General features: G+C 36.0%; 1 protein-coding gene across 1 annotated transcript in view; it reads left to right on the forward strand.

Moving 5' to 3' along the window:
* LOC140830871 (uncharacterized) overlaps positions 1-18,005 on the forward strand; it is a 31,335-nt gene extending 13,330 nt beyond the window's left edge. Inside the window, exons 3-4 of the mRNA XM_073194404.1 lie at positions 17,176-17,633; positions 17,736-18,005. Coding sequence (XP_073050505.1) covers positions 17,176-17,376 — 201 coding nt within the window. The 3' untranslated portion in view covers positions 17,377-17,633; positions 17,736-18,005. The remainder of the gene's footprint in view (positions 1-17,175; positions 17,634-17,735) is intronic.
* Positions 18,006-18,547: the final 542 nt, after the last annotated feature.

Consider the following 18,547-nt stretch of genomic DNA (forward strand, 5'->3'; position numbering starts at 1 on the left):
CTGTTAATAACTGGCTACGACCTACCACTGTTACCGAGGTACGTAGTTTTCTTGGGCTAGCTGGTTATTACCGTCGGTTTATAGCGGGATTTTCTAAGATAGCATTGCCTTTGACTGCTTTAACTCGAAAGAATGTGAAATTTGTGTGGGACGAAGCATGTGATCGCAGTTTTCAAGAGTTAAAGGCAAAATTGACATCAGCACCGGTCCTTGCTATTCCAGAAGGATCAGGAGATTTTGTAGTGTACAGTGATGCTTCGAAACAAGGTTTAGGAGCAGTCTTGATGCAGCACGGGAAGGTGATTGCTTATGCCTCTAGGCAATTGAAAGAATATGAAAAGAACTATCCCACACATGATTTAGAACTGGCAGCAGTGGTATTTGCATTGAAAATATGGCGCCATTATCTGTATGGTGAACGGTGTGAAATATATACAGACCACAAGAGTTTGAAATATTTATTCACGCAAAAAGAATTGAATATGAGACAACGACGTTGGTTGGAATTGGTGAAGGATTACGATTGTGTTATTAATTATCATCCAGGTAAAGCCAATGTTGTTGCAGATGCGTTAAGTCGAAAGTCCAGTTCTATTGCTGCAATGCAAGTACAAGAGCAGATTTTTTGGGATTTGCAGAACTTGAAGCTTGATGTTATTCCAAAGGGAGCTGCAATTCAGTTAACATCTCTCAAGGTTCGACCAACACTTGCAGATAGAATCAAGGCCGAACAAAGTATAGACAGTGAATTACAACAATTGAGGCAGCGAGATGAAGCAAAAGGACATTCGAACTTTGAATTGAATGAGAAAGGAATTTGGACATATCGTAATAGATTGTGTGTGCCAAATCAAGGAACAATCAGAACTGATATTCTTATTGATGCTCATGCTACTCCATATTCGATCCATCCAGGAAGCACGAAAATGTACAAGGATTTGAAACCATTATTTTGGTGGCCAGGTATGAAAAAGGACATTGCTCAATTTGTTGCACAATGTCTAACTTGTCAACAGGTCAAGATTGAACATCAAAGACCAGCAGGGCTCCTGAAACCGCTACCCATTCCTGAGTGGAAATGGGAACACATCACGATGGATTTCATTCTTGGTTTGCCAAGAACACAAAGAGGATTCAATGCTATATGGGTTATTGTGGATCGACTTACAAAATCAGCTCAATTTCTTCCGGTGAAGACCACATACACGATGAATCAATATGCTGAAGAATACATCAAGGAGATAGTGAGGCTTCATGGCATACCAGTGTCCATTGTATCTGATAGAGATCCAAAATTTACATCAGCATTTTGGAAGAGTTTGCATCATGCTATGGGAACTCGATTGTCATTCAGCACAACATTCCACCCTCAAACTGATGGACAATCAGAACGAGTGAATCAGATCTTAGAAGATATGTTGAGGGCCTGTACTATTGACTTCCCAGGCAGTTGGGACAGTAAACTACCGTTGGCTGAGTTTACATATAATAATAGCTATCAGTCAAGCATTGGAATGGCACCATATACTGCATTATATGGTAGAAAATGTCGATCTCCAGTACATTGGGATGAAATAGGAGAAAGGAAATTATTAGGCCCTGAATTGGTACAACAGACAGCTGAATTGGTAACCAAGATCAGAGAAAGAATGCACACTGCACAGAGTCGACAGAAAAGCTATGCTGATGTGCGACGTCGTCGATTGGAATTTCAGGTTGGTGACCATGTATTTGTAAAGATATCACCATTGAAGGGAATTTTGCGTTTTGGTAAGAAGGGAAAATTGAGTCCAAGATATATCGGTCCATTTGAAATCTTGGAAAGAATAGGAGACAGAGCCTACCGAGTTGCTTTACCTCCGAACTTGTCAAATGTTCACAATGTGTTTCACGTTTCCTTGCTACGAAAGTATTTGGCCAATCCTTCTCACGTTCTTCATTACGAACCATTGGAGCTTGCATCGAATCTCTCGTATGAAGAACGACCAGTCCAAATCCTCGATAGGAAATCAAAAGTATTACGAGGCAAGGAAATACCCTTGGTGAAACTGTTATGGCGAAATCATGCAATAGAAGAAGCAACTTGGGAACGAGAAGACGAGATTCAACAGAGATATCTCGAACTATATGGTACGTCAAATTTCGAGGACGAAATTCTTTGAAGGAGGGGAGAATTGTAATGTCCGGTTACTCGTACAAATGATTATAACGTGTTTATCTCGTTTATTTTGTAGTTAATTACCTCATTAGATTTCACGTGATGAATGAAGTATCAATATTGAGATTGAACATGACTCTTATATTGTTCATGGTGTATTGAGAATGAATATATGTCAAAATAGTGATAGTAAGATGTGTACATAGAAATAGTGTAATGGAAGTTGTGGGAAATGAGATGTAAAGATGGTAGTTCGTACGGGTTTTAGCATAATGATTTGAATATTGATCCAAATTGTGTGAGGCCTTAACCATTAGAAAGCTAAGATATAATGCTACAACTTTCACGTTTTGGGTTTTGTCCAAATCATTGTGGAAGACAAGCCAAAAGCGCCCCGAAGTGTGTCGTGTATACCGTCATTCCTTCACTGACACATGTTAGGAGAATGGGCATAACTTTTTACTCGGACCTCCAAATGACCTGAAATTTGGAGAGCTTAAAGCCAAGACATAGGGCTACAACTTTGTAGTTTACAACTTTTCCAGATTATGAAGGGAAGAGCCGTTTCTGGAGCGATTTCTGATGAATCAGTGTGCAGAGCCGAAACTGGCTCGCCCTAGCGGTCAAAAAAGTCCGCCCTAGCGAACCTGTGCAGAAATAAAATGTGTAGGACCGAGATTTACTCGCCCTAGCGGTAAAAAGCGTCCGCCCTAGCGAACCTGCTGTATAAAAGGATAAGTTTTGACTTTTCTAAGCACTTTTACCATTCCTATCTTCTTCCTCAGCAAAAACACGAAGCAAACCTAGAAAACTTTCTCCCAAAAGCTCTCTTCTTCATTCCTTTCATCATTTTGAAGTTAGAATTAAGTTCTCCATCACAAGAACTTCCTAAGGTTGTAAGTTTTCTTCACTTTTAGTTGTTCTTTGTGTAGAGGTGTAACTTTCACTAGTATAGACATAGTAATTAAATTATTGATGTATTTGACAGTATAGGAGCGAGAACATCGTCTCAAACCAGTATTCGTACACTTGGACTGTAAGTTGGCATGTTCTTGAAGTAATACATGAGTAATATTATGGATTTCAAATGCTTTGCATTGTTTATTGATATATGTACATTGTTAGTATGTTTATTGATGAAACATAGCACCATATGCCATTGTTATGTATTAAATATGTAAGGAACTCATGAATATTGATGTTGGGTGCTATGTCATGACCAAGAACAAGAACATTGAAAGGAAAAATGATTGATTTTACATGATATAGAGCTTGTTGACATCATGGGTGGTTTTAAGTCCACCAAAGCTATTGGCCAATATATGTTCATGGGGCGTGGGGTTGCCAAAGGTTGCTCCCTGACGTCCAACACAGTAGTAGCTATATAATAAAGCAAGCACGGTAGTACAGGTCAACTAATGAGGCTCAAGTACAAACATGAACATGAATATATGCTATGATATGACATGGTTTAAAGTTTCATTGTTGTCACGACTTGATATATATGTTCCTTCGATGCATATTGATACATATAAGTGCCAACTTATTGAGTTTTATAAACTCACGTAGCTCATGTATTACAGGATCAGGTAGTGAAGATGCATAGGATGCCGGTTCACCAAGGGATGGTTGTGACGTGTCTCACCTCGACAAGAACCGGGCTTCTTATTGTATAGCTTCCGCATATGTATTATAATGAAACTAATGTCAGGGTTTGAAACAAGTTCTATGATATATGTGATGGTACAATGTACGTTTGTATATGAAATATGTTTTTATGTATATATGAATAGTATTGCTTGAGTTTTGGTGTATACAAAATATAGGGACATCATGCCAAAATTTTTATAAACCATCAAAGTGATGCCTCTTGTTTGATTTGCTTCATACTATAGTTATATCATTCAAACCTTATTTTGATTATGGTAATCATGCTAAGTATAGAGTAAGGGTGTGACACTAGGACTCGAAAACCAGGGGCTGGGAGGAGTCCTTGCCATTCAGGACACTACCCGAGAGCTTGAAGGAAATCATGCGCAGGTTTCAGAAGTTTGGGCAGGGAGGAGGGGCTCGGCCAGGGGGCTTGGGCTGGGCTAGGTTAGGTCCTTAGGGTCCTAGAAGGGTGCTAGAGGGGTTGGGTCAGGGCCTGGGTCGGTTGGCTAGGTCCTTTCAACAGAAACATGGAGTTCCATGCTAGGTGGGTTTCTCGGCCATTCATGCTACTGCTGGTGGAGCTTCGGTTGTGGGAGCTTGGTGTTGGTCTGGTCGTGGTACAGGGTGGTTAGGGTCGGGATGGGTCGAGTGGTTAGCAGCTGGTAGTTTCCTAGAGGGAGAAGGAGTCCTATTGTCCAAGGGAAGGCTCACCCATACACAAGCACAGATTTTGGGGTCAAGTTCCAGCAAGTTTCGAGCAGTCCATGGGTGGTTTTTTCGGGCTGGGATTGCATAGTAGGGTGCTTAGATGGGTTGGCTAGGTTTTGGTTGAAGGTGGCTCGGGCGTGGCTCGGGTAAATTAGGAGATGGCTCGGTGTGTTCGTCGAAGGGTAAAAAACGAGATTAATTAAACCAAAATTGATTCCATTTGTCCACGGGGGTGGCTCATGACATGGAAGGGTAGAATAAATAATAAAAAGGCTATGTTAAACATTTGGGATCAAAATAACGAGTTTTGGATTTATTCGGGATTTAATCGCCACATGAAACGCTAACTAACGAGTTAATTGAAACGCCTAGTTTATGCATTATAAAATTATGAAAAATTCGGTTTAAGCTCAAATAATTATTAAAAGTATAAGTTTTAAGTTTGGGAATTTTATATTAAGGTTTGCTTTAATTCGGGATTAAAACGCATTAATACGTCACATTTAAAGAATAAATTAAAAGTCCTTGATTAAGCTAAATAAAAATATGGTAAAATTCATGTAGGCTTAGATAATTATTTGGGAAATGTTAGAGTCAATGAAATTAATAATAAGTCAAAAACGTGTAATTTTACGTCCAGGGGTAAAACGGTCATTTTACACCTAAAATTAGTAAACGTCATGGCAGTGTCCTAAATGCTGATTTATGTGATAATATGACTATTTTTAATGGTTATGGATGTTTATGGAATTTTATATGTTAAAAGGATTATTTTAAATGTTTATGGATTTTTATGTTAAAATGTTTAGTTTAAATGTTTATTTTAAACATTTATGATGTTAATATGATTATTTTAAATGTTCATGGGTATTTATATGTTAAAATGTTATTTTTAAAATGTATATGGATTTTATGATTTAATGTGAACATTTAAAAGACATGTTGCATGCTTGGTTTAAAAGAAAAACGTTATATGCATGTTTAAATTTTATAAAGTGATGAGAATATGAAACGTTGAAGGAAGTGAAGTAATTGTGACTAATACGATGATATATTGGAAATTTCGTGAGGGTTATGGTCCCAGTGGGAGCCCGACGATCGTGTTTCCTTGGATACGGATATGTAGATGTATACGATGATATGTTAATACGTAAGGCCAAGGCCCAGTTGACCGGTGAGAGTGTCGCTGGTGTCCCCGCCGCCCAGTACTGTTGTTACATGTAGATGGATCTATCGCCCAACACGTAGACGTAGACGTAGATGAACACGAAAGTCACAATTAACGATCTGAATTCAACGAAAGGAAAAAAGAACACGTATATGTTGATGATAATATGAATATGAATATGTTGAGGATGATATGATTAAGTTTATGAAAATGTTTATGTTTAAAGTTCATGCATCATTATGAAAATGTTTTTATTTATAGTTTATGCATCACGAAAATGTTTACGAAAATGTTATTGTTCAATGTTTATGCATCTTCATGAAAATGATATTTTAAATATAAGTATTTTTCACTATTATATGTTAACTGTATTACGTATTACTCGTTATCAAGAATATGACGTGTTGAGTCTTTAGACTCACTAGGTGTGTATGATGCAGGTGATATAAATAACTATGATATTGGAGGTCTTGACGAGTGACTTGCTGGACTGTCGGTGCACATAACCCGAGGACCAGCGCTTCTATTTCCGCATTTAAGTTTACGATTTCAAGTTAAAGATTTCTACGACATTTTATTTTATGCTTTTTGAGAGATTTTGAGAGGTTTAGTATGGGCTACACTTTTCAACATTTATTGATTTTTAGGTTTGGTAAAACATGTGACGATTTCATTTTTATGACTATTTCACTTGATTTGTAAAATGCTAGTTGGATGATGTTTTATTTTAAAGGGTAAAATATTTTATAAAAATATTTTCATGAGGTGAATGTGTATGGCCGAATATTGAGTGTTTAAAAAAAAAATTTCTAGCACGTTTTAAGGAAACGAATAAGCAGACATTTTAGTTGGTATCAGAGCAATGGTTCTGTAAAGGGTTGTGCCACCATCAGCGCCGGAAAGATCAATCGTCAAACCTCAAGTTGTAAGTTTTACATGCTTTATATGAATTGATATGATGTTACCTGTATGATGACATGAATAATATGTTTATGTTATATGTTTACTAGATTTTTGAGTATATATGCTTTGCATGCTTAAATTGCTAAAATGAATAAGGATATGTCATATGATTAAGGAAAACCTAGATTTAAATGCATGTTGGTTACGTTGGAATTTGGAAAACGTTCAGATAAAATGCCTCATATACGTAGTATTGAGAACCGAGTAGAGACCAGTGTGAACCATCAAGGGAATGCACCCCCACCACCTTCTCCGGGGGATGCTGCTACTCGAGCACTAGAAGGAATGGCTCGTCTCTTCGAGCAACAGATACAGCAACAGCAGTTACAGCAGCAACAGTTGCAGCAGCAGTTGCAACAGATGCAGCAGGCACCTAGGTCACAGCATGACATATATGATCGGTTTCGGAGGCTAGGACCGAAGGAATTTTCTGGCACTACCGATCCTTTCATTGCTGAAGGTTGGATTCGGTCACTCGAAGTACACTTTCGCTATCTGGGCATGGGAGATGCTGACCGTGTGAGGTGTACCACTTATCTACTTAGAGATGACGCTTCCTTATGGTGGGAAGGAGCCGAGCACGGTGTTGACCTTGCTACTCTTACTTGGGCTCAATTCAAGACGATATTCTACGAGAAGTACTTTACTGCTGATGTTAGAGGACGGCTGAAGATAGAGTTTATGAGCCTCCGTCAGGGAGACTCGACTGTTGCTGAGTTTGTGAATAAGTTTGATAGGGGTTGTCATTTTGTGCCCCTTATTGCCATGGATGCTGAAGAAAAACTTAGACATTTCACGGATGGCCTACGACCTACCATTCGGGATAAGGTCATGATGATGCGTCCTGAGGATTATGCTACAGCAGTTACCTATGCATATCCGGCTGAGCAATCCTTGAGGGACATTGACTTTGAGTTACAGCGTAAGAGGCAGCAACATCAGAATAGTAATCAGCCAAACAAGAAGCCATATACAGGTCCTCCTAGACCTCAAGGACCCCAAAATCCCCAAGGTCAAGTCCAGCAGCCAGGACCACCAAAGCCACAACAACCTGGAGCCCCGAAACCTGTTGAGATGAAACCATGCCAGGAGTGCAATCGCTTCCATTTTGTCAAGTGCATGTGGGGATCTTTTCGATGCTTCATATGCAAGGAGGAAGGGCATAAGGCTGCTGATGGCCCGAAGAAGAATGCACCTACTGCAGGAAGAGCATATGTTATGAATGCTAAGGAGGCAGACACTACACTAATTACGGGTAACCTAGTCATTTAACATTTTTATATTGCTTCTAATCACATAAAATGTTAAATTGGTTGGTAGAATTTATTTAGATTCAAGGAGTCGTAGGGACATTATAGGACTTAAGCTTTATCAGACTAGCGCAGCAGAAGCGTGGATTTTTTTTTGGATTATTAAGGATAGTCGAATTTCGAGGACGAAATTTTATTTAAGAGGGGGAGGAATTGTAAGGTCCAAAATTAAGACGACGTAATCCAACTGCATGCAAATCTAGGAAATATGAAAAATTAGTAATTAATTGATTTAATTGCTAAATGAATTATGTGTCATTCATGATTATATGTTAAATATGATTGTATTAGCATCATGCATAAAAAAATATATTTTTTAAGGAATATTTAAGTGACGATCGAGGAACGGAGACCGAGAGCTGAAAAATAAAAAATGTTTTTATTGGTTATTTTTGTTTAATTATTTAAAATAAGGGTGGAAGTTTTTCATATTTTGAAAATAAGGGGTTTTGAGTTGATTTTATACGTCGGGACGTAAATTTTTATCAGTGTTGGTTTTTCATTAAAAAAATGCGAGCTTTTTGGCAACCCGGCTAATAAATTCACAAATTTATTTAAACAAAAACTTTGATAATATTTTATTAAATCCTAATTGAGACTAATGGGCTTAATTTGATTGGCTTGATATGACTAAAGCCTAATTAGCTATTTAATTAGTGTATTTAATATAATAAAAACCTAAAACCCTATACTTTGCACACAACCTCACGGCCACACAATTGTAAATTCTGAAAACTCTCTCCACCTTGACACACCACACACACGACACTTCACACAAAATTTTGAAGAGCAATTCGAAGGGTTCAAGCAAGAACAAGCCAAGGTTTCGATCCGTTCTTCGTCGTCAAAGATTTTTTTGTGCGTATATAACGCAAAGGCACGCTATATTCTCCTTTTAATCATCATCACACCATATTATGTATTTATTTACGAATTGCATGAAAAATAAGAACACCTTAATAAATTTTCGTACATCATCAAAAGTGGATTTTTAAAGCTTGGTTTTGTTCCAAAAATCATGATTTACCAGTATATAAGGGGCTGCCATGTATTAGGATGATAAGGGACATGTTTTACATGAGTTTAGAGTCTTAAAACTCCACCAAAACACTGCACATGATAAAAGATATAAGCTGGTACAAGTTACTGTCATGGTGCTTGAGGGGATCGGTTATGTGGGCGTGGGGGCTGGGCTTTGGTTCGTTTGGGCCCAGGGCTTAGCTATGGTCCGTGAGGGGTCAAGGGAAGAGTCCTAGCCATGCTAGGACTCGAAAACCAGGGGCTGGGAGGAGTCCTTGCCATTCAGGACACTACCCGAGAGCTTGAAGGAAATCATGCGCAGGTTTCAGAAGTTTGGGCAGGGAGGAGGGGCTCGGCCAGGGGGCTTGGGCTAGGCTAGGTTAGGTCCTTAGGGTCCTAGAAGGGTGCTAGAGGGGTTGGGTCAGGGCCTGGGTCGGTTGGCTAGGTCCTATCAACAGAAACATGGAGTCCATGCTAGGTGGGTTTCTCGGCCATTCATCCTGCTGCTGGTGGAGCTTTGGTTATGGGAGCTTGGGGTTGGTCTGGGCGTGGTACAGGGTGGTTAGGGTCGGGATAGGTCGAGTGGTTAGCAGCTGGTAGTTTCCTAGAGGGAGAAGGAGTCCTATTGTCCAAGGAAAGGCTCACCCATACACAAACACAGATTTTGGGGTCAAGTTCCAGCAAGTTTCGAGCGGGCTATGGGTGGTTTTTCGGGCTGGGATTGCACAGTAGGGTTCCTAGATGGGTTGGCTAGGTTTTGGTTCAAGGTGGCTCGGGTAAATTAGGAGATGGCTCGGTGTGTTCGTCGAAGGGTCAAAAACGAGATTAATTAAACCAAAATTGATTCCATCTGTCCACGGGGGTGGCTCATGACATGGAAGGGTAGAATAAATAATAAAAAGGCTATGTTAAAAATTTTGGATCAAAATAACGAGTTTTGGATTTATTCGAGATTTAATCGCCACATGAAACGCTAACTAACGAGTTAATTGAAACGCCTAGTTTTAAGCTTTATAAAATTATGGAAAATTAGGTTTAAGCTCAAATAATTATTAAAAGTCTAAGTTTTAAGTTTTCGAATTTTATATTAAGGTTTGCTTTAATTCGGGTTTAAAACGCATTAATACGTCACATTTAAAGAATAAATTAAAAGTCCTTGATTTAAGCTAAATAAAAATATGGAAAAATTCATGTAGGCTTAAATAATTATTTAGTAAATGTAAGAGTCAATGAAATTAATAATAAGTCAAAAACGTGAAATTTTACGTCCAGGGGTAAAACGGTCTTTTTACACCTAAAATTAGTAAATGTCATGGCAGTGTCCTAAATGCTGATTTATGTGCTAATATGACTATTTTTAATGGTTATGGATGTTTATGGAATTTTATATGTTAAAAGGATTATTTTAAATGTTTATGGATTTTTATGTTAAAATGTTTAGTTTAAATGTTTATTTTAAACATTTATGATGTTAATATGATTATTTTAAATGTTCATGGGTATTTATATGTTAAAATGTTATTTTTAAAATGTATATGGTTTTTATATGATTTAACGTGAACATTTAAAAGACATGTTGCATGCTTGGTTTAAAAGAAAAACGTTATATGCATGTTTAAATTTTATAAAGTGATGAGAATATGAAACGTTGAAGGAAGTGAAGTAATTGTGAATAATACGATGATATGTTGGAAATTTCGTGAGGGTTATGGTCCCAGTGGGAGCCCGACCATCGTGTTTCCTTGGATACGGACATGTAGATCTATACGATGATATGTTAATACGTAAGGCCAAGGCCCAGTTGACCGGTGAGAGTGTCGCTGGTATCCCCGCCGTCCAGTACTGTTGTTACATGTAGATGGATCCATCGCCCAACACGTCGACGTAGACGTAGATGAACACGAAAGTCACAATTAACGATCTGAATTCAACGAAAGGAAAAAGGAACACGTATATGTTGATGATAATATGAATATGAATATGTTGAGGATGATATGATTAAGTTTATGAAAATGTTTATGTTTAAAGTTCATGCATCATTATGAAAATGTTTTTATTTATAGTTTATGCATCACGAAAATGTTTACGAAAATGTTATTGTTCAATGTTTATGCATCTTCATGAAAATGATATTTTAAATATAAGTATTTTTCACTGTTATATGTTAACTGTATTACGTATTACTCGTTATCAAGAATATGACGTGTTGAGTCTTTAGACTCACTAGGTGTGTATGATGCAGGTGATATAAATAACTATGATATTGGAGGTCTTGACGAGTGACTTGTTGGACTGTCGGTGCACATAACCCGAGGACCAGCGCTTCTATTTCCGCATTTAAGTTTACGATTTCAAGTTAAAGATTTCTACGACATTTTATTTTATGCTTTTTGAGTAGGGGTGGGCATAAAACCCTAAAACCGAAAAAACCGACCGAACCGAATAATTCGGTTTTAATGGTTCGGTTTTATCGGTTTTTCTGTCGGTTACGGTTTTACAATTTATGCAATTCGGTTTTTCGGTTCAGTTTTAAGTTTTAATCCCCCGAATAACCGAAAAAACCGAACCGGCCGTATTATTTGCTAAATATAAGATTTCAATGTATAATGGGCCATAGCCCATAGTATTGTTAAGTAGACTTTTTATGTATAATGGGATTTTAGGTATTGAATATCATTCATTAGTAGCTGTTTTTTTCTTTCTCAGTTCTCCCTATGACAGTACTCATCAGTCGGCGACTCGACAGTCACCACTCGGCGCGGCGTTCACCATAGTCCACAGGTATGCAGACCGCAGCAGACGGCAACACAACACCATTCTATTCTTCTATTATTATTTGATTACACATTATCAATATCTCTATTCTCTGTTACAGTGCAATACTTAAATTTTTTTATTTTCTTGGTGTGACTAGAAAGAGGCCTTGGGTAAGAAAATTTAAAGGTCAATTTCATGTAAATACTTGTCGGGTGGTCGTGTGGTTGATGAACTTGCTACTTCGTGTCATGTTTTTCTAACCAGTGGTTCTTTGCTCTGTTATTGGGACACTGTGATGTGATTTCTTGAAGGATAGTTGTATTTTGTTGCCATATTTTGTTGTATTTCTTGAAGGATAGTTGTTGCTTGTTGGGCAAGGATAGTTGTTGGGCATGTTGGCAATGATTTTTTGGTTGTAGTTCTCTATATTTTCATATGGCTGTAAGACCATGCCGCTGATTTACATTCCATCATCATTTGGTTGTAGTTGTTACTGTGTTTCTATGGTTCATGACATATTGAACAACAATTTACATTCCATCATCATTTAAATTTTTATTTGTGTTAAATAAGAGATATAGAAATTTGTAGAGAGAAATTAAATATTAGTGTGGTCGTGGGGTTGCACTATGCCAAAAATCACTTTTTACTTCAGATAATATCTGAAGTAATAGGGTACTTAAGTGCCGAAGTATATGGACGTGAAGTAATAGATGTACCTTTTACTTCACATAATACCCGAAGTTGTAGTATTGAAAATACCGAAGTCTTTTGGCCGGTTTTGGGAGGAAAACCGGTCCAGAATTGGACCGGTGTCGAAGTAATAAATGTGTTTTACTTCATCGATTATAATGAATAATGAAGTAGTATATTATATAACTTCCTCTTAATTATTATTTAGCGACGGAATTCATGTTAAAAACCGTCGCTATTTGGCGACGGAATTCATGTTAAACACCGTCGCTATATTGCGACGGAAGTCATGTTAAATACCGTCGCTAGTGTGCGACGGAATTTATATCAAAAACCGTTGCTACTTAGCGACGGGGCTCAAATGAGTTCCGTCGCTAATATGTTAGGTAAAATAAAAAAAAATTTAATAAATCTGTGTTATGAATTGGTGCGGTAAAATATAAAAAATTTAATAAATCTGTGTTATGAATTGGTACAATCGTGTAAGAGATAAAAATTTTTAGTATTGTAAAGTGGTAAAATCGTGTAAGAAATAAAAATTTTAAGTGTTGTGAAATTGTAAAATCGTGTAAGTGATAAAAATTTTAAGTGTTGTGAAGTTGTAAAATTGTGTAAAGAGAAAAAAATTTAATTGTTGTGAAGTGAAGTGGAAGAAATTGGAGAGAATTTGTATGTATTTATAGAGAGTGGTGGAAGAAAATAGAGGGAAAAATAGGCGGGATTGAATTTTTTGAACCTAGCAACGGTTTTAGTAAAATCCGTCGCAACATTTTAAATCGGCGACGGTTAAAATGGAGGGAAATATATGCGGGGTGGAATTTTTTTGAAAATGGCGACGGTGTTCTTTTAACCGTCGCCAAATTTTAAATCGGCGACGGTTGACTTTTACCTGTCGCTACTTTTAGCGACGGTCAAATAACAACCGTCGCTAAATATAGCGACAGTTTCTAAAAAACAGTCGCGAGTTTTAAATATGCGACGGTTTTTATTTGACCGTCGCTAAAAGCAGCGACGGGTTAAATTAAACCGTCGCCGATTTAAAATTTGGCGACGGTTTAAAATACCCGTCGCATGTTTTAATCTTTTTACTTCATTAAGCCGTATTTTTATTATTTTTTACTTCATCAAAATTGATATGCCGAAGTAAAATATATAAAAAAAATACAGTGAAGCCCGTGTTTTTAAACATCCGAAGTAAAATATATTATTTTACTTCGCTTGTGTTATTAATGAAGTTATTGGTAATATATTACTTCGTAATTTATTTTTGCCGAAGTAATGCCTGGCGAAGTAAAATGTCATTTTTCACATAGTGTTGGATTAGAGTTGTTGCCTGTTTGTATGAAATAAATTCTTCCATAGCATGTGGCTTGTTTTATATTTATCATTATTGTTTCTTGACAGGTTAATTTGTTTCATTTTTTTATAGATGTCAGAAAAGGAGGGTGTGATCGATGAAAGCAAGAGTTCAAATAATAACGCACCTAATTCGTCATCTGCAGATTCGGTTGATGTTGGGAAAAAGCGGAAATCTGTAAGACCTAGATCTCTTGTTTGGGAACATTTTGAGAAATATGAGGATTCTAATGGGGCACCTAGAGCAAAATGTAATTATTGTGGTTCAAGTTATGCTGCCGATTCAATTTTAAATGGTACTTCATCTTTGGGTGCTCATTTGAAAAAGTGTAAAAAATATCCTGGTAATGTGGAAACTAAGCAAGCAAAAATAGCCTTTCAAAACATTTCAAAAGATCAAATAACAATCAATGCTTGGAGATTTGATCAAGCAGATTGTAGGAAAGCTTTGGCCAAAATGATACTTGTCGATGAATTACCTTTTAGTTTTGTGGAAATGGAAGGATTTAGGCACTTTATAAATGTGATACAACCATTATTCAGAATTCCATCTCGTAGGACTATTACAAGGGATTGCTTTGAACTTTTTTTGGAAGAAAGGAAAAAACTTAAGCTTTTTTTCAAGGATACACATCTAAGAGTTTGCCTCACAACAGACACATGGACTTCAATACAGAGAATTAATTATATGTGTCTTACTGCTCATTTTATTGACAAAAACTGGAATTTGCAAAAAAGAATATTAAATTTTTCTCCAATATCTAGTCATAAAGGTGCTGATATGGCAATCGTCATCACTAAATGTTTGCTTGATTGGGGTTTGGATAAGGTCTTCACTGTCACAGTCGATAATGCTAGTTCGAATGATACTACAGTGAAAGAGATGTCAAACCAATTCAGTAAATGGGGAAGTAATTTGATGAATGGTGAACACCTTCATGTGAGGTGTGTGGCTCATATAATCAATCTCATTATTCAAGATGGCTTGAAAGAAGTTGGAGATTCTGTGAGACGAGTTAGACAAGCTATAAGATATATTAGACAATCTCCTGCAAGGATTAAAAAATTCAAAGATTGTTGTGAAATTGAAAAGATAACAAGTAAGAAGTCCTTGTGTTTGGATGTTGTTACTAGGTGGAATTCTACTTATTTGATGTTGAAAACTGCTTTGGAATTTGAAAATGCTTTTGTAAGTTATGGTATTCATGATCCTGGGTTGTTGGAGCATCTTCTTACCCATGTTTGTGAAGATGGAAAGGATGTACGTGCATTGACAAGTGGTGACTGGGAAAATGTGAGAAAAATGGAGAAGTTTCTTGAAGTTTTTTATAATCTTACCTTGAGAGTTTCAGGTACATTATATGTCACTTCAAATATCCACTTTCATGAAATTGCCGAGCTTTCTTGTGTTTTAAAGTTGTTAGCAGAGAGTGATGACATTGTTTTGGCTATGATGGCAAAAAGGATGAAATCTAAATTTGACAAATATTGGGGTGCTCCAGAAAAAATGAATAAGATGATTTTTATTGCATGTGTGCTTGATCCTCGTTTCAAATTTGATTATGTGGCTTTTGTGCTTTTGAAGATGTATGGGCAAGAGAAAGGGGAGCAATTAAGAGTTGAAATAAAGTTGTATATGACTTCTTTGTTTGAAGAATATAGGAATGTCACTTCAAAAATGTCTCAAGGATCATCTACTAGTAAAGTTGAGCTATCAGGTATAAACACAGGAAATATTCATAAAAGAACAGTAATACAACAAGAATACTTGAGATATAAGGCTGAAAGTGGAAATATTGATGCTAAGACTGAGTTAGATAGGTATCTCGATGAAGATGTTGAGGTTGCAAATGAACATTTTGATATTTTGCTTTGGTGGAAAGTTAACTCTTCAAAATTTCCTACTCTGGCTGAGATGACTCGTGACGTGTTAGTGATTCCTATTTCTGCTGTGGCATCGGAAAGTGCTTTTAGCACCGGGGGACGTGTTCTAGATTCATTTAGAAGTTCATTAACACCTCGATTAGTGCAAGCACTCATTTGACTTCAAGATTGGTTCCGAAAAGAATCTTCTCCTATTAAAGTAGAAGAAGACTTGGATCGCCTTGAAGAAATTGAATCTGGTAAGAAATTTGTGTTTTTTTTTCTGTTTTATTTTAGAATTATTTTGTTATTTAATGTTGGTAATAATTTTCTTATTTTTTTTGATTTGATCAATATTGGAAGGGATTCTTCTATTGGAAGAGATTCTTGCATAACCAATATATAATCATTTCAATGAAATATTGTAAGTTCACTAGTTAAGTTTAAGCATTTTCACTTATTGTTACTAGTTGTAATGAATTTGTTATTTTTCCATAAAAATAGGATTTTTTATTTGACTTTGTTAAAGATCTTTGCAATTAGTTTCAATAAGTTTAAGTTATTACTTCAAAATTGTGATTCGTAATCGCTTTATAATTGTAATGAATTTGATGTCTTTTTTTTTTGCTAAACAGGATTTTGGAGTTTGAGAATTGGAAGTTCAAATATTTTGAAGGAGATGGACTTGCAAAGTGTTTTGGGATTGTTAGGCTTGGGTTGCCGATAGATTTGAACGAACTTCTACCTCTTTGGATGTAGGCGTAGTCGTTTTTTAACTGTATCTTCCCTCTTGTTTCCCTAGATTATGGTTTTTTAGCATGTCAATTGTCAATGCTTTCGGACATTAGTTTTCTCTCGATTTGGCCCCAGTTATCGTGGTCGGATTACGTATCTTAATTTGTTATATGTTGTTATTATATTCGCATGACATGTTTATACACAACACAAATTAAATGTTTGAAAAGTACTATATATGATTTAAATTTTAGAGGCATAAATTGACGTAGAATTTTATTGCATAACAAAATTTTTGCTAACCGTATATAACCGACTGTATAAACCGAACCGTATTACAAAAAAACCGAACCAAACCATAATAAAATGGTTTGGTTTTGGACTAGATATATTCAAAACCGAAAACCGAAAAACCGAACCATTGTAGAGAAAAACCGGACCGAACCGACCGACGCCCACCTCTATTTTTGAGAGATTTTGAGAGGTTTAGTATGGGCTACACTTTTCAACATTTATTGCTTTTTAGGTTTGGTAAAACATGTGACGATTTCATTTTTATGACTATTTCACTTGATTTGTAAAATGCTAGTTGGATGATGTTTTATTTTAAAGGGTAAAATATTTTATAAAAATATTTTCATGAGGTGTATGTGTATGGCCGAAAATTGAGTGTTTTAAAAAAAAATTCTAGCACGTTTTAAGGAAACGAATAAGCAGACGTTTCAGATTTTGTGTTCTATTTATGTTCTAATCATAATATTATATATATAACATGCTTCCAACATGTGCAGCACATACAAGAGAGCATGTACGGTTTATATGTATTGCAGAAGACATACCCACATTTGGTAAAACAGGATGTTGCCATAATGGATCCATATTTTTCTCAAGATATAGTCTTCGCATATCGTAATGCTCTTAATGATTTTGAAAATAGCAAGTGGGAGAATTTATTTCGCTATGTTGATGGATATTGTCGTCGTTGGAGTTAAGTACCATGGGCAAATGCATCTTTCATATTGATTCCATTAAATTTGCCTATACATTGGGTAGCAGTTGTTGTGAACGTGAAAGATGGAATCATTACTATGTATGATTGCAATCATAGTTGCTACACAGATGCTGAAATGAATGTTTATATTGAGCCGATAGAAGATGTAGTTCAAAAACTTCTACATTATTGCAAGGTCAAGATTCCAGACATTTGGACAGTAGCACGGACCAAAGATTTTCCGCAAAATGCCAGCAGGTATGTTTTTGAATTTTTGTATTTTTTTAAAAAAAATACACGATCTACTATATAATTTGATCTCGATATAATTTTATGAGTTTAAAATAATTTATTTTACAGTTCTGATTGCGGTGCATGGATGATCAAAACATTTGAGGTGGAGTTGTCTCAGCAGTCTCCATATTCATTGAATGATCAGATTGTGAATTCACATAGAAAATATTTAGCAGCATCTGTATGGTATGGTGAATGGATTCTATGAAGTTGCAATGATTTTGTATGATGTGTCTCTCGGATTTATGTTGATGTAATGGTCTCTCAAATGTAATAGATTTTAAATGGGTTTGTCGAAGTGATGTATGGTTGAATGATGTTTTTTAATGAATGATTTTGTGGGTGTGTTGGACCGACTGAATGCATGTTGCACCAACTGAAATAATTTATTAACCGACGAAACACATTCATTAACCGACGAAACACATTCATTAACCGACGAAACACATTCATTAACCGACGAAACATATTCATTAATTGACTGAAACATATGAATTAACCTGTAACGACCCGAAAATCAGACTACGTATAAGCCATGCATAATTACTGTTATTTAAATTAAAATGATTTTTATGCATGAGAGTTTAAATTCATTCTTTTAAATTTATTGAGTCATGATTATTTATTTTAAAAAAAAAATAGATGTTTAGTTTTATATTTTCAGGATAAATACGCGAGGTCGGACCGGAGTTTGGAAATTAGAAATAAGATTAATAATAAGAAAAATATTCCTAAATTTAATCTAAGTCAAGGAATAATTTAATTTAAAGAAAAATAATGTTTTAGGATTTATTAAATTAATTGGAGTCAAGTTAGTAAATAAATCCTATTAGGTTCAATATTTAATTAAAGCTTAAATTATAATATGTAAATAAGTG

Source organism: Primulina eburnea, chromosome 4 (genome assembly GCF_022965805.1).
Source record: "Primulina eburnea isolate SZY01 chromosome 4, ASM2296580v1, whole genome shotgun sequence".
NCBI lineage: Eukaryota > Viridiplantae > Streptophyta > Magnoliopsida > Lamiales > Gesneriaceae > Primulina > Primulina eburnea.